The sequence below is a fragment of the Nakaseomyces bracarensis genome, assembly GCF_045282275.1.
Source record: "Nakaseomyces bracarensis strain CBM3 chromosome Unknown Scaff12_0, whole genome shotgun sequence".
NCBI classification, from domain to species: domain Eukaryota; kingdom Fungi; phylum Ascomycota; class Saccharomycetes; order Saccharomycetales; family Saccharomycetaceae; genus Nakaseomyces; species Nakaseomyces bracarensis.
The window spans coordinates 354262-372000 of record NW_027263958.1 but is presented as its reverse complement, the minus strand read 5'-3'; the positions used below and the strand labels follow the sequence as shown (position 1 = coordinate 372000).

The 17739-nt window shown below is 36.7% G+C and overlaps 4 protein-coding genes across 4 annotated transcripts; all 4 read left to right on the top strand.

Annotated features, from left to right (window-relative positions):
• Positions 1-842: 842 nt before the first annotated feature.
• On the top strand, positions 843-5315 carry CHD1 (chromatin-remodeling ATPase CHD1; the record flags this gene model as incomplete). The annotated part of the gene is made up of 1 exon (XM_071053763.1): positions 843-5315. The coding sequence occupies one exon, from the start codon at positions 843-845 to the stop codon at positions 5313-5315; it is 4473 nt and encodes a 1490-aa protein (XP_070910175.1).
• Positions 5316-6079: 764 nt separating this feature from the next.
• Positions 6080-7810, top strand: PAB1 (polyadenylate-binding protein; the record flags this gene model as incomplete). The annotated part of the gene is made up of 1 exon (XM_071053762.1): positions 6080-7810. One exon carries the CDS (start codon positions 6080-6082, stop codon positions 7808-7810), a length of 1731 nt encoding a protein of 576 aa, XP_070910174.1.
• An 810-nt stretch (positions 7811-8620) lies between these two features.
• On the top strand, positions 8621-13375 carry DNF1 (aminophospholipid-translocating P4-type ATPase DNF1; the record flags this gene model as incomplete). The annotated part of the gene is made up of 1 exon (XM_071053761.1): positions 8621-13375. The coding sequence occupies one exon, from the start codon at positions 8621-8623 to the stop codon at positions 13373-13375; it is 4755 nt and encodes a 1584-aa protein (XP_070910173.1).
• Positions 13376-14956: 1581 nt separating this feature from the next.
• BCK2 (Bck2p) lies at positions 14957-17593 on the top strand (the record flags this gene model as incomplete). The annotated part of the gene is made up of 1 exon (XM_071053760.1): positions 14957-17593. One exon carries the CDS (start codon positions 14957-14959, stop codon positions 17591-17593), a length of 2637 nt encoding a protein of 878 aa, XP_070910172.1.
• Positions 17594-17739: the final 146 nt, after the last annotated feature.

Sequence of the window (17739 nt, the reverse complement as noted above, 5' to 3'; positions counted from 1 at the left end):
ACCTAAAAAATACTATGAAGCTATAATAATATACAGAGCAGATCCAAAAACACAAGCTACCTCAATGACAATACGATAAAATCGATGACTTATTGGTAAATTTACCATCATCCATCATCCATCTGAATGAAAAAAAATAAAAGAAATGATCCATGGTCACGTGACACAACGTAGGAGTGTATCACGTACCACTATTACCCTGACATGCACGTGTCTGACGTATAATACGACAGCGTACTATACGATTGCAAAAACGTGATGGAACGTACACTACGATTGTGCTCGACCCAATCCAACTCTTTAATATGGACTATCCGATGCGAAAGTTATAAAACTGAGGTTATTTTGGATATCTATTGTGATGTTATTTACTATAGCCTCTTTTTTTTTATATTAGTTATTTCTTTCGCTCTCTTTTAAATTTGTTATTGAAATACCTTAGAAATGCACGGAGAGAGTAAATGAATGAAAAGAAAATTTTTTTTTTATTTTTGTTTTTGGTAAAAAAAAAGGCGGAAATAACAATTTTTTTTTTGAAAGTCTTGAAACCTTCAAAAGGACTTATTATAACTTATATTGAAAGAGATTAACTCCATTCTATGTGTATAAGTTTCTTATAAAGTAAAGAAGTTAAATTATTAAAAAAAAAAAGGAAATCTAATTGATTTCTTTCTTTTTTTCTATTATTTTTTTTAAAATACTAAACATACAGCAACCATAACGAATATTATCATAAGAAAAAGAATAAAAAAAAAAAGAGATTCCAAAAAACACTGTAAGGAATTAAATACGTCGTAAGAAAACAACAAAATCAAGGGATAAAACGTAATAAATTTGTGTAGATGAAGGAAATTGATGATGAAGTTCTGCAGAACCCGGAATTGTATGGGTTGAGAAGGTCGCATAGGTCTTCTGCGCGTCACACGTATGTTGATAGTGATGAGGATGATATTCCTGTGAGTACTAGACGTAAGAAGCGTGCATTGAGAAGTGATGACGAAGATGATGACGAGGGTGGAGATGGAGATGGAGATGGTGACGAAGATATGGATGCATATGATGTGGACAATGAATCTATGGATGATCTTGATGATCTTGATGAAGATGAAGATGAAGATGAAGACGAAGATGATGATTATTATGGGTCTCCCCAAAAGAAACGAGGTGGGAGTAGACGAGGAGGGTCTGGGACGCGTAATGGTAGCGGTCATGGACGTGGTAGGCCGAAGCAGAGCAAGACCAAGAAGGAGAAACCCACGGTTGTACCTACGCGGTTCTCTTCCAGGACTAGTAAATCGGTCAATTACAACATTGACTACTCGGATGATGATTTACTTGAGTCTGAGGAGGAGTATGACTGGGATGATGAGTTATCCGAGGCTGATGGTGGAGATGAGCAGCGTGGCAGATCAGTCACCCCACCGATGGAAGACGTGCATGGTATTGATATAGTAATAACCCACCGGTTTCAAGAAACAGCTGATAAAGATACATTATCTAAAATAATACCTGAACTGAGCCAGTGCAAAGAAAACTATGAATTCCTAATAAAATGGACCGACGAGTCACACTTGCATAATACCTGGGAAACCTATGACTCACTTGGAACAGTACGGGGAATAAAACGTTTGGATAACTACTGCAAACAGTACATCATTCAAGAACAGCAAATTAGACTGGATCCTTACATAACTCCCGAGGATATTGAAATCATGGACATGGAGCATGAGAGAAGACTAGATGAATTGGAAGAGTTCAGGATACCCGAAAGAATAATAGATAGCCAACGTGTAGAGCTAGAGGACGGAAGCTCTCAATTACAATACCTTGTTAAATGGCGTCGTCTAAATTATGATGAAGCTACTTGGGAGGATGCAGCTGAGATCGCAAAAATTGCACCGGATCCAGTCAAACACTTTCAAAGCCGACAAAACTCAAAAATTCTTCCTCAGTACTCTAGTAATTATACCTCTGAAAGACCTAGATTTGAGAAGCTTAGCGTTCAGCCTCCCTTCATTAAAGGTGGTGAACTAAGAGATTTCCAACTTACTGGTATTAACTGGATGGCTTTCCTCTGGTCTAAAAACGATAACGGTATCTTAGCCGATGAGATGGGTTTGGGTAAAACTGTGCAAACTGTTGCATTTATTAGTTGGTTGATATTTGCAAGGAGACAGAATGGTCCACATATTATTGTTGTTCCACTATCAACGATGCCCGCTTGGATTGAGACTTTTGAAAAATGGGCGCCGGATATTAATTGTATCTGTTATATGGGAAACCAGAAATCGAGAGACATGGAAAGAGAAACTGAATTTTACACCAATCCAAAGGTGAAGGGTAAAAGGCAGATCAAATTTAATGTGTTAATGACTACCTATGAATATATTCTAAAGGATAGAGCCGAACTAGGTAACATCAAATGGCAGTTTTTGGCTGTTGACGAAGCTCATAGACTGAAAAATGCCGAGTCCTCCTTATATGAATCATTAAACAGTTTTAAGGTTGCTAACCGTCTCTTAATTACAGGTACACCGCTACAAAATAATATCAAAGAATTAGCTGCATTAGTTAATTTCCTAATGCCTGGACGTTTTACTATTGATCAAGAAATTGATTTTGAAAACCAAGATGCTGAGCAGGAGGAGTATATTAGAGACTTACACACCAGATTGCAACCTTTCATTCTCAGACGTTTGAAAAAGGACGTAGAAAAATCATTGCCATCTAAGACAGAGAGAATCCTTCGTGTAGAGTTGTCTGATGTACAGACTGAATACTACAAAAATATATTAACTAAGAATTACTCTGCTCTTACAGCTGGGGCTAAAGGAGGAAGATTTTCCATGCTTAATATTATGAACACACTAATGAAGGCATCCAATCATCCCTATTTATTTGATTCAGCAGAAGAGAAAGTGCTAGACAAATTCGGAGCTGGAAATATGTCAAGGGAAAATGTTTTAAGAGGTTTAATCATGTCTTCAGGTAAGATGGTCCTATTGGATAAATTGCTTACAAGACTGAAAAAAGATGGTCATAGGGTCCTGATATTTTCCCAGATGGTGAGAATGCTTGATATTCTAGGTGACTATTTATCTATTAAAGGTATCAACTTCCAACGTTTAGATGGTACTGTTCCATCCAATCAAAGAAGAATAGCAATTGAACATTTCAATGCACCAGGTTCCGATGACTTTGTCTTCTTACTATCTACTAGAGCTGGTGGTTTAGGTATTAACTTAATGACTGCAGATACTGTTATTATCTTTGATTCAGATTGGAACCCTCAAGCAGATCTTCAAGCCATGGCGAGAGCTCACCGTATCGGTCAGAAAAATCACGTTATGGTCTATAGATTAGTCTCCAAGGATACAGTGGAAGAGGAAGTCCTAGAGAGGGCAAGAAAGAAAATGATTCTAGAATATGCTATTATTTCACTCGGTGTTACTGATGGTAATAAGTATACTAAAAAAACAGATCCTTCTGCAGGTGAATTATCTGAAATCCTAAAATTTGGTGCTGGCAATATGTTTGCTGCTAAAGATAACCAAAAGAAACTAGAAGATTTGAATCTGGATGACGTTTTGAGTCATGCTGAAGACCATGTAACAACCCCAGACTTAGGAGAATCACATTTAGGGGGTGAAGAATTTTTAAAACAATTCGAGGTTACAGATTACAAGGCAGATGTTGATTGGGATGACATTATCCCCGAAGAGGAGTTAAAGAAGCTACAAGATGAAGAGCAACGGCGTAAAGATGAAGACTATGTAAAGGAACAATTAGAAATGATGAATAGAAGAGACAATGCCTTAAAGAGAATCAAGGATAGCGTGAATGGAGATGGTTCAACAGTTACATCAGACGATGAAGACGGTAGATCATCACGTAGAAGAGCAAAAGCAAATGATATGAACTCACTCGGAGAATCAGAAATCCGATCACTATATAGAGCTGTTCTCAGATATGGTGATGTTAGTGATAAATTAGAGGAATTAATCGCAGATGGAACATTACCTGTGAAATCGATCGAGAAATACAAAGAAGTACTCGAGGACCTACTAGAAGAAGCTAAAACAATATTTGAGGAAGAAGATACAAAAAGAACTCAGATATTACGGGAACTTGAATCTGCAGCCCATGACTATAAGATGAAGTTAAAGACTGGTGAAATTAAATCCGACGAGCAAGACAAAGAAAACCCAATTACAAGACTGACAATGAAACGGAGAGAAAAGAAAGCTATTTTATTTACTTTTAGAAAGGTAAAATCATTGAATGCAGAATCCATTGTACATAGATGCAAGGAACTAGAGTTTTTGAAGAGTTACCTGAAGAAGCATTTTAAGTCCGATCCTCTTGAATTTAAATTTTTGAGTGGCAATCCTAAGCCAGTTCCAAATTGGAATTGTGACTGGCAGAAGGAAGATGATGAAAAATTACTAGTTGGTGTTTACAAATACGGATACGGTTCATGGAGTCAAATTCGTGATGATCCATTCTTAGGACTATCAAATAAGATTTTCTTAAACGATGCTAACCTAGCTAACAACAATGTCAAGAAAGAAGTAAAGAAAGAAAACTCTTCTCAACTGGCCGTAGAAAAGGAAGAAAAAAAGACTAAAGGAAAAGATTCTAAAAAAGTTCCTGGTTCATTACATTTAGGTAGACGTGTTGATTACTTGATTAGTTTCCTAAGAGACGACCCAAGATCCGCTACTAGTCCCGGTGCCACTGGAGACGTCACAGGGAGAAGATCAATGACAGCTAGCAACCCAAAGAAGAGAGTAAGGAAGGTAAACAATAGCAACTACAATTCCGATACTAGTGCTTCTGGTACTCCCGACCTTGGCAAGTCTGATTCACCTGCTGCTGGAAAACGTGCCAAATTACTACCCAAGGGCCCTGCAGCTCTACCTAAGGGCCCAGCATCACTAGTTTCTCAATCTAAAAAGAACGGATCTTCACCATTGCTTTCCTCTTCAAACAAGGAGAATGAGAATGGTAATGTACATATCAAAGAATATGACTCCATGGACGAAGAGTCTTGTAGACTTACAATGAGTTCGATGAGAACTTCTCTAAAACGTCTAAGGCGTGGTGGTAAAGGTCTCGACCGCCGTGACTGGGCTAAGATCCTAAAGACAGAATTGACTGCCATAGGTGATCACATCGAGTCTCAAATCAAAAGTAGTAAAAACCCTGCACGTGAAAGAAAGCACCTATGGTCATACAGTTCCAATTTCTGGCCTGCGGAAGTCAAAAGTACAAAATTAATGGATATGTACAAAAAAATTACTAGCACCAAATAATACCATTCTGTAAAAAACAAGAACAAACATACAAAACTAATAACAATGTCAAAACTAATATGCAAATAAAATAAATATTTTTTTTTCCACCTTCAATAATAACTAACAAAAATAATGTAAAAATAATGTAAAAATAGATATACACAAACACTTACAAGTAGGTAATGTAATATTATACACACACGCGCTAATGATCTACAGCTTTTTTATAATAACAGTATTATAAACCTATATATTTCTATTATCCATTCACCCATCTACATCGTAACGTTGATGGTACGTTTAATAAACATCATTCCATACTAAAAATGTGACATTCTGTCATACGATGAAAATTTTTTTTTGTGTTGCCATCAGGAAAAAAAAATTTCACTTGCACCGGGTGTAGAGATTGAGTAATTTGATTATATCAAAAGAGTTACAATTTAAGTAGTTTTCATTTAAAGAGTTGTTTAGTTGATTGTATTTCATAAAAAGAATAGATTAATCTGACGTCTTCTTTTCCTACTTTTTGTCTCTTTTTATTTATTTCATCTCCCTTTCAAAGGATATAAAATAAACTAATAAAAAAACCCAAAAAAAAACTAAAAAAAAAGTTAACTAAATTACTTTGTTATTTTTATCTATATTGAATAAAGATACAATAATATTTTAAAAGAAATAGAAATTTGAACTCAATTTTCTAAAATTTTAAAGTAATTTTTAAGTTAAACACAAAAAAAAATAAAAAAATTAATAAAAACCCAAAAACCCAACAATTAACAATGGCTGATATTGCTGATAAGACTGCTGAACAGTTGGAGAACTTGAACTTGCAAGACAAGCAAGAACAAAACTCTGGTGCTGAAGAGAACCAATCTGAGACTGTTTCTGCCTCTCTGTACGTTGGTGACTTGGATCCATCTGTTTCCGAAGCACACTTGTACGACATTTTCTCTCCAATCGGTGCTGTTTCCTCCATCCGTGTCTGCCGTGATGCCATCACCAAGACTTCTTTGGGTTACGCTTACGTTAACTTCAACGACCACGAGGCTGCCAAGACTGCTATCGAGAAGTTGAACTTCACCCCAATTAAGGACAGACTTTGCCGTATCATGTGGTCTCAACGTGATCCATCTTTGAGAAAGAAGGGTTCAGGTAACATTTTCATCAAGAACTTGCACCCAGACATCGACAACAAGGCTCTTTACGACACTTTCTCCGTTTTCGGTAACATTTTGTCCAGTAAGGTTGCCACCGATGAGAATGGTAACTCCAAGGGTTTCGGTTACGTTCACTACGAAGAAGATGGCTCTGCTTCTGAAGCTATTGATGCCTTGAACGGTATGTTGTTGAACGGTCAAGAAATTTACGTTGGCCCACACTTGTCCAAGAAGGAACGTGAGTCCAAGTTCGAAGAACTAAAGGCTAACTTCACTAACGTCTTCATCAAAAACTTGAACACTGAAACTTCTGATAAGGAATTCGAAGAATTGGTCAACAAGTTCGGTAAGACCAACTCCGTTGTTTTGGAGAGAACTTCTGAAGGTGAGAACAAGGGTTTCGGTTTCGTTAACTTCGAAAACCACGAAGATGCTGTTAAGTGTGTTGAGGAATTGAACAACTTTGAATATAAGGGTCAACCATTGTACGTTAACCGTGCTCAAAAGAAGTACGAACGTCAACAAGAATTGAAGAAGCAATACGAAGCCACTAGATTGGAAAAGATGGCTAAGTACCAAGGTATTAACTTGTTCATCAAGAACTTAGATGACTCTATTGATGACAAGAAGTTGGAAGAAGAATTCGCCCCATTCGGTACTATTACCTCTGCTAAGGTTATGACCACCGAAAACGGTAAGTCTAAGGGTTTCGGTTTTGTCTGTTTCTCTACCCCAGAGGAAGCTACCAAGGCCATCACTGAAAAGAACCAACAAATTGTTGCTGGTAAGCCATTGTACGTTGCCATTGCTCAAAGAAAGGACGTCAGACGTTCTCAATTGGCTCAACAAATCCAAGCTAGAAACCAAATGAGATACCAACAAACTGCTGCTGCCGCTGCTGCTGCTGCTGCTGGTATGCCAGGTCAATTCATGCCACCAATGTTCTACGGTGTCATGCCACCAAGAGGTGTCCCATTCAACGGTCCAACCCCACAAATGGGTAACATGGGCGGTATGCCAAAGAACGGTATGCCACCACACCAATTCAGAAATGGTCCAGTCTACGGTGTCCCACCACAAGGTGGTTTCCCAAGAAACGGACCAGCTGCTAACCAGTTCTACCAACAAAAGCAAAGACAAGCTCTAGGTGAAGAATTGTACAAGAGAATCTTCACTAGAACTAACGATGAAGAAGCTGCTGGTAAGATCACCGGTATGATCTTGGACTTGCCACCACAAGAAGTTGTTCCATTATTGGAAAACGAAGACTTGTTCGAACAACACTTCAAGGAAGCCTCCGCTGCTTACGAATCCTTCAAGCAAGAACAACAACAACCTCAAGAAGAAGCTTAAGAGGTTTCTGACTTAAAAAAAAATATCTTTTTTTTTTTTTAAATTTATCTTTTAATTTTTTTACTTTTCCCTCTTAAACAATTTTTTTTTTTTTTTTTTTTAAAAAAAAAAAATCAATGTATAATACATATATATTTTTTTGAACTGAATTTTATAACCTTTTACCACAATCTCTTTCTTATAACCTTTTACTCTCATTTACGTATTATCCTATAAAATATCCTCACATTATTTTATTATTTGAATTTTGAAATACATTCATACATTTATGTATCATTATATCAATTCATTCATTTACGTATCAATATATCAATTTATACATTTACGTAATCAATATATCAATTTATAGACAAATTCTATAATCATAAATATTTAACGTTAACATTATTGATCAAATATGTAATAATTTTGGTTATATTACTCAGAATATCAACATCATAATATACGAGCCGATCAGCTTAAATTTTTCGCTGTTTTTTTATTGTTTTTTTGTAAGCCGCAACCAAAAAGGGAATTTCAAGGCCAACAAAAATTAGAGTGGGCTGGGATTGCTTGTGGGCGGTATTGGATATTCCTGAAGTTTAAGACATACGAACTCCTTCATCAATAGATCTCTTGATATTCGAGAGATATACGAAGGTATAACGATTCTGACCATAATTAATTAGGGTAAAGACTATAGAGGGAAGACATAAAAAGACGAACTTTAAGGCTGTGATTTACGTTAAATATATAAAAATATTATAGGAGACCGTAAGGAAGAGAAGAAAGAGAGAGCTTATATAGAAACAAAAAAACAAAGGTTAAACCATGTCTAGGGATAACAGACAGAGGGATGATTTTATAAATTCTCCCTTTGACGATGCTTTTGAGTTTGAAGGTGATAATACTATGAACAACTCGTCATCGAATGGGAATGGGAATGGGAATGGGAAAGGCGCGTATAGTGGGAGTAGTAAAGAGTTTGCGCCTGAGAAGCTAGAGGAGAGGGAGTTTACTCTTACAAATGATACAGATATTGAGTCTATACAGCCGACGCCACTTGTTGGTGGGGCGAAATCGGGTATGTTTGATGACGTAGCCCTAGACAATGATGAGAGCACCAGGGAGATGAAGAGACTGCGTATGGGAACCAGAAGGGAGAAACACCATAACCTGGGGAATATAAGTAGGAACAAGACTCTAAAATGGGCCAAAAAGAATATTAAAAACCCGTTCGAAGAGTTGAACAGAGACTATGAAGAGGAGCACGATAGATCAAAAAATAGGGCTGATGAACTTCGAACTGTATATCACAACTTGCACTTGCCTCAGGAGATGCTCGATGAAGAAGGTAACCCGATAATGGAGTATCCGAGAAACAAGATTAGAACCACGAAATATACACCGCTTACCTTTTTCCCTAAAAACCTGATGTTTCAGTTCCAAAATTTTGCCAATGTATATTTTTTGGTTTTAATTATCCTGGGTGCGTTCCAGATTTTTGGTGTTACCAACCCTGGTCTAAGTGCTGTTCCTTTGATTGTTATTGTCATTATTACTGCTATCAAGGATGGTATCGAAGACTCAAGACGTACTGTCTTAGATTTAGAGGTTAATAACACTAGAACACATATTCTAGATGGTGTTCTGAATGAAAATGTTTCTATAGACAATGTCTCCTGGTGGAGAAGATTCAAGAAAGCTAATAGTAGACTCTTAGTACGTTTCATCCAGTGGTGTAAGGAGAGACTAACAGAAGAAGGTAAAATGAAGAGAAACCAGAGAAAGCGTCGGAAGATCCGTAAGCAAGCTCGGGGTAGTTCTAATGGTCCAAGAAATTCTTTAGACTCTGTCGATAGCTATCGTGCGTCTGCCGATTATAACAGACCGTCTCTTGATTATGACAATATGGGTCATATAGTTACTGAAAACGACGATGTTGACCTAATTGACAGGAACTTGCCTGCCAGAAGCGATACTAAATTTGCTCGTGACTACTGGAAAAATGTTAAAGTCGGTGACATTGTGCGTATTCACAATAATGATGAAATTCCAGCTGATATTATTCTCTTATCAAGTTCTGATGCTGATGGTGGATGTTATCTGGAGACCAAGAATTTAGATGGTGAAACTAACTTAAAGGTTAGACAATCTTTGAAGTGTAGCTACAAAATTAGAACATCAAGAGATATAGCTAGAACAAGATTCTGGGTCGAAAGTGAAGGACCACATGCCAATCTTTACAACTATCAAGGTAACCTAAAGTGGCATGATTCTGATTCTGGCGAGCTTAGGAACGAGCCCATTAATATCTCCAATATGTTGCTTCGTGGTTGTACTTTAAGAAACACAAAATGGGCTATGGGTATTGTTATTTTCACCGGTGATGACACCAAGATTATGTTAAATTCAGGTGTTACACCAACAAAGAAATCTCGTATCTCTAGAGAATTGAATTTCTCGGTCATCATTAATTTTGTCCTTCTGTTTGTTTTGTGTTTCATTTCTGGTATCGTCAATGGTGTTGATTATAATAAACATCCAAGATCAAGAGATTTCTTTGAATTTGGTACTGTTGGTGGTAATCCAGCAACTAACGGTTTTGTATCGTTCTGGGTTGCTGTCATTCTTTACCAATCGTTGGTCCCAATCTCTCTATACATTTCTGTTGAAATTATAAAAACAGCTCAAGCTGCTTTTATTTACGGTGATGTTCTATTATACAATGCTAAATTGGATTATCCATGTACTCCAAAATCCTGGAATATTTCCGATGATCTTGGCCAAATTGAATATATTTTCTCTGATAAAACTGGTACACTTACTCAAAATGTCATGGAATTTAAGAAATGTACAATTAATGGTGTTTCTTATGGTAGAGCATACACCGAGGCACTTGCGGGTTTGAGGAAAAGACAAGGTATTGATGTTGAGGCTGAAGGAAGACGCGAGCGTGAAGAAATAGCCAAAGATAGAGATATTATGGTCAATGATCTAAGAAATCTATCTCAGAATACCCAATTTTTCCCTGATGAAATTACATTTGTTTCTAAGGAGTTTGTACACGACTTGAAAGGACGCACTGGTGATGTTCAAAAGAAATGTTGTGAGCATTTCATGTTGGCGCTTGCACTTTGTCATTCAGTCTTAACCGAACCAAATCCTTCAAATCCTGATAAACTTGATATGAAAGCTCAATCTCCAGATGAAGCAGCTTTGGTTACCACTGCTAGAGATCTTGGTTTTAGTTTCATGGGGAAGACTAAACAAGGTATGATTGTTGAGATTCAAGGTATACAAAAGGAATTTGAAGTATTGAATATTTTGGAGTTCAATTCATCAAGAAAGAGAATGAGTTGTATAATTAAAATCCCTGGCGCTACTCCTGCTGACGAACCAAGAGCTTTATTGATCTGTAAAGGTGCTGATTCCATTATATACTCTAGATTGAGTACCAAAAGTGGTGACAATGATGAAACACTACTGGAGAAAACGGCTCTTCATTTAGAACAATATGCCACTGAGGGTTTAAGAACCCTTTGTATTGCTCAACGTGAACTTTCCTGGTCAGAATATCAAGAGTGGAACAGTAGATACGATATAGCCGCTGCATCTTTAGCTAATAGAGATGAAGAATTAGAAATCGTTTCAGATTCAATTGAAAGAGATCTAATTCTGTTAGGTGGTACTGCTATTGAAGATCGTTTACAAGATGGTGTTCCAGAATCTATTGCCTTATTAGCCGAGGCTGGTATTAAATTGTGGGTTTTGACTGGTGATAAAGTCGAAACTGCCATTAATATTGGTTTCTCATGTAATTTATTAAACAATGATATGGAACTTTTGGTGATCAAAACTGCAGGAGAAGATGTTGAAGAATTTGGGGATGACCCGACTGAGGTAGTCAACTCTTTGATTTCAAAGTATTTGAGAGAGAAATTTGGCCTAAGTGGTTCAGAAATGGAATTAGATAATGCTAAAGGAGATCATTCATTCCCTAGAGGAAACTTTGCTGTTGTCATTGATGGTGAAGCTTTAAAGATTGCTTTGGCGGGCGATGATATTAAAAGGAAATTTCTTCTACTTTGTAAGAATTGTAGAGCTGTTTTATGCTGTAGAGTCTCGCCATCGCAAAAAGCCGGTGTTGTCAAGTTAGTTAAAAATACCCTAGATGTTATGACTCTAGCAATTGGTGATGGTTCCAATGATGTTGCTATGATCCAATCTGCTGATGTTGGTGTAGGTATCGCTGGTGAAGAAGGTCGACAAGCTGTTATGTGTTCTGACTATGCTATTGGTCAGTTCAGATACTTAACTCGATTATTATTAGTACATGGTAGATGGTCTTATAAACGTTTAGCTGAAATGATTCCCGAGTTCTTTTACAAAAATGTTATTTTCACCCTGGCGTTATTCTGGTACGGTATCTATAATAATTTCGATGGTTCATACTTATTCGAATATACCTACCTTATGTTCTATAATTTGGCCTTCACTTCCATTCCCGTAATTTTGTTAGGTATTCTTGATCAAGATGTCAATGATACTATCTCACTAGCAATTCCTCAACTATACAGAGTCGGTATCCTCAGGTTAGAGTGGAATCAAAGGAAATTCTTATGGTATATGTTTGACGGTCTTTACCAGTCTGTCATTTGTTTTTTCTTCCCATATTTGCTGTATAAAAGAAATGGTGTTGTAACTAGACATGGAATGGGTCTTGAACATCGTTATTATGTTGGTATTATTGTAACCTCAATTGCGGTATTAGCTTGTAACCTATACATCTTAATTCATCAATATAGATGGGATTGGTTCAGCGGCCTGTTTATTTTCATATCATGCATAATCCTATTTGCTTGGACAGGTATTTGGACCAGTTCTTTCACAAGTTTGGATCTGTACAAGGCCGGTGAGCGTATTTATGACTCCCCATCATTTTGGGGTGTATTGTTTATTGGTATATTCTTCTGTTTGTTCCCTCGTTTCACTTATGATATCTACAATCAATTTTTCAGCCCATCTGATGTTCAAATCGTCAGGGAAATGTGGAAGAGAGGTGATTTTGATCATTATCCCGTGGGCTATGATCCAACAGATCCAAACCGTCCAAAAATTACGAAAGGTGGTAAGTTTGGTGAGCGTATGGTACAAGGCATAAGTCTAGAGGATGAAACGTATGCTGGCGACGATTTTGAGAGAGACTCCGTCTTTACAGAGGAGATACCTATGAACGTTATAAATGGAACTGATGGTACTCCAAGAGGCTTTGAGCTTTCAGGCAGGACACCGGATATACCACAAACTCAGTGGGAGTCTCCACCACGCGAATCCCAAAATCTGTTGAACTCTCCTAGGGTTGTAGAAAATGAGGGCAATTTCAGCCAGGTCCCTAGACAATCAATTGAAAGGACAAGAGAAAGTATGATTGCTAATAGAGAATTGGACACAAGATATTCTGTAGATCGTGCAAGAGTTTCCTTAGATCTCCCAGGCGTTACCCACGCAGCAACTTTAATGGAAGAAAGAAGAAGTAGAGATGGTAGAGGAAGTAGAGACGGAAGAAGAAGCCGAGAATGGTAGATTTAGTATTTTGTTTTATATTTTCAGACATCCTTTTTCCTTTATTTCTTTTTTCTTTCCCCCCTCCTTATTATATCACTATAAATTTTTATTTCCCATCAAGACTATTTAATTTTTTATTATATTGTTTATATCATATTTTATTATTTGATTCTGATTTTTTCATTTTTTTTTTTTGATTTCATTTATTTTTATCCTGGAACATAACATTCATTTTTCTTTTCTTTTTAACTACTTCGTTTTCCAACTACTCTATCATCAGCCAAAATATCCCATCCCTTCGATAACTTGTTTTTTATCGTTTGTATATACAATACTTGTTAATAAAATTATATAGTTTTAATTTTGATTTTCCTTTCTTTTTTTTTTATGGTTCTTTTAGCTACATTATTTCTTTTTATAATCACATGATCTTATTAGAACACGTAATATTCATCGCTTTGCTATGCATCTCTTTTTATTCTCCGTTTTTTTTGCAAGCTATGTGTGTAGTTACTACATAAAGTATTTTCCTTACGTTCTGTTCCCTCTTATAAAGTACAGGAGCACGTAGACAACGCCCTACAATATAAATGTCCATCCAATGTCAATTGGTTCACAATTGCACTTATTTTTTATTTTTTTTTTACTTTCTACAATTGTTTGATTTGTCCTACACAATGCACAGTACGTAGTAGATGTACTTGTTGCTACTGGGTGTCTGTATCCCCCCTTCCCTATCTATGTTCTCTTTCTTGTAGTAGTTTTACTAATGTATAAAGATCAATGCTCTTCCCAATACATGTCCCATCTTTGATTTCTGTACCCATAAGACCTCTCCCTCTATTTCTTTCCTCCCCCCCCAACCTTCCGGGCCGACGAAAGAGTTGACCGCGGTCACCCAAGAAGTTAAGAAAAACGCTTTAAACCCACACAGAGAGACACCCACAGAGAGACACAGAGAGAGGGACACGCTCACAGAGGCAGAGGCAGAGAGGCAGAGAGGTAGAAGAGCAGAGACTGGGTTTGGACGTAGAGAAGGGTCGTTAGAAGGCCAAAAGGAAGGTAAGTAAAAAATTTTGGAAGCTAGGCAGAGGGTTTTTTTTTTTACTTGGGCAAAACCTATTAATTGGGATTTGATTGAAAGTATTGAATAAAAGGAATAACTCTTTATAATAATCAATAGATTAGAAGTAGGAATTAAATAAAAAAGAAGTAGACTTAAGCTTCATTTTTTTTTTAACCATTTATTCCAGAGATCAATTCAAAAAAAAAACTAGTGGGCTTCTTCTTTTTTTTGGAATCAAATACTTTAAAAACAGTTTAATTATAAAGAATATTATATGATTTGCTTTTTATATTAGAAAAAATAAATAAATTGATTACCTTACAAGACTACACATTGCAAACAAAGAAACAACCTCCTAAATCAACCATTAAAACTACTATCCTAATAACAAAAAAAAAAAAAAATCCTTTACCTGAATAATAATAATAACAAGAAATCATTTAAAGAAACCAACAGGAATATAGAAAAAAAACAACAACAAACGATCAAACAAACACTAAACAAACTACATCATCATATAACGTAGCATTACTATGGTTAGATCGAGGTCGAGCTCCAATAGTGGGAAGTTGAAGATTACATCTGATGCGATGAATAAATGGAAGATTCCGCATTATTATAAGAGAAGTGGGAAGAATTCAGTGACATCGACACCGGTATCAGAAGTTACAAACTCACCGTTGCGCTCATTACAGAATGAGCATACATCGACGCCTTCTAATGTAAGTAGCCCGAAAAAGATTGTGCTCGAGGACCGGAATAGAGCTACTCCTCGGTCGAGGAAAAGTACGAAAAAGGGACAGATGGTGTTCGTTAACTATACTGTTCAAGATGAAGACACACAGCAATCGCCATTACAACAACAATTGCAACAACAACAACAGCAACAACATCAAGAACAAATACAACAGCAGCAGCAGTTACAACAACAACAACAACGGCAGCATGATGTTGATCAGAATGCTATTAATGCCGCAATGAAGGATGCTATGATTCTAGATAACAAGAATGGATTGACGAACAAGAGGAAATCATCCAGACGAAGAATGCTGAAAATCTTTGGATCCTCCAAGGAAGACATAAGTTCTTATGACAATTCAGTTTCCCAACCTGTCGAAAACGGGATGGACTCTTCGTCCAACACTTCAAGCTCCTCAAGTACCCCAAACTCAGCAAGGAAGTCATACGGATCCTTCCTAAAATGTAACAAGCTGTGCGGGGAAAACAATTATAGCAATACCAATACCAATAACTACAATAAAAAGAATACCAGAACCCATAATAATAATGCATCGGTTGATTTCAATGCTGCTTTAGGTAATAATGTTCAAAGTGGCAATTATAAACAGAATGTACTACTAAATAATAATGGTGCAAAATCGGCTGATGAGTTGCTAAATTTTTTATCGCAAGATGAAATAGTTCCAAAGTCCTCTCACGATCCATCTTTGGCAAAACCACCAAGGGCTCCTATTACCGATCGCAAAAGATCCATTTCTTCCTCATCCATCCCAATGAAGGTAGCAAGTAGTATTTCTTTGAATAGCAAGGTGACGAAGCCTAGCAGGAAACTCTCAACAACAACCACTATCAGTAATGCCTCCTCGCAGAATACTCCTTTTATAGAATTTGAAAATCCTGACTTCTCAGATAGCTATCAAATACAGGATTCATACTACCATGGGAATGACAATCTTTCGTCAGCCAGCCTAGCATCTTTTATTTCGAACCCAAATACTCAAGACAATAATCATACTATTTCTTCTGATATTACTCAAGTCGATACAGCTGATAAATTAACAAACTACCCAATTGCTAACATGAAAGAAAACGGAGAAGATAATGACGCCTCAGTTGCATTTACAAAAATGTTTAGCAGGAAAAGAGCCAATACGGGCGGGTCCACAGGTTCAACAACTTCTATGAATGCTATGCAACCAGGCATATCATCCAAGACTATGGTTACAAAGATGACCAATCATAGAACAACATCAATGAATTCCCTATCTTCAGCCTCTAACAAATTTTCTCCTATAAGAACTGTCTCTCCAGTTCGTCCTCGTTCTAATACCAGGACTTCCTCTGGATTCCGTCAATCACGAGATCTTACTGCTGTGGCATCATCAATAGTAGCTAATGACACTAATATTTCAACTCCAGGAAGTGAAGTTTTTTTGGACACACAAGGAAAAAGATCCGTTGGCCATAAAAAGAAACAGGAGTCGATATCTGAATTTTACAAATTTCAGGGCACACCAACGGCATCAAATAACCAAAATAGTACAATTGCAACTACCCCATCTTCTCTTTTAGGAACTTCCTATTTTTCTAACAATTTAGTTTCGCAAAATAACTACTCCAACACCTCTACTCCGGCTGCCACTGATGTTAATGCTCTGGGCACCAATTATTTTAGTGGTAAAACCGTTGTTAATAATTCCAGACAGACTAGTGACATTTCAATTTTGACAGACAAAGACTTTCAACTTGATGTTGAAGTATTTGAAAATTCAGACATACCAACACCTGTCGAGAGGATGCAACCAATACGAGGTATCTCTGTCACAGCTATACAAGAAATTGATGAGGAAGAAAAAGCTAATGAAAATGAAGAAAATTCTCACCAAGAGCTAATGAACATGATCAACTCGGAAAATGTTGGCAGGAAAACATCTCATAGCTTCCAAGAAAAATATGATAATAATGATTTCCAGAATAATATCCACGGAGGAAGCTGTACTAGTAGCAGTGCTATGGAGTCATTGATGACAAATTACCTATATCCTACACACAGTAACGGAACTGGACAAAATAGCCAAGAGAGGGACGAGCAAATTATTACAAATAATGAATTCGATGAGCTAAATTTTGATCTATTCGGAAAACCCAATAGTGGCCAAGTGGTTACTGAGAACATAAATGATCTAGAAAGAGTTAATGAACACTTTGAAACCAGTTATCAGTACAACTTTGAACCTAAGATTTCAACAGGTCATAATCCCCCACAGCAGTTGAACGAGGTAAATAATCAACACGGAGGGAAAAAAATGGCATTTAACGTCAACCCTTTCCAAACAAGTGATATTGATTATATCAAGGATGAGAGCAGCAAAAACACGCAAGAATTTAGTGTATTATCCAATGACCTTTATTTTGGCAATCAACTTTAAAAAATATATTCAGAAGAAGATAGAACTACATTTATGATTTTATGATTGAATATTCCAGAACAATCAAACTTAGAAGATAGATAATCAGCTTTTTGCTCAAACTTCAATTTAACAGCGCAATAGTTTCAATTTTCATTGCAAATACT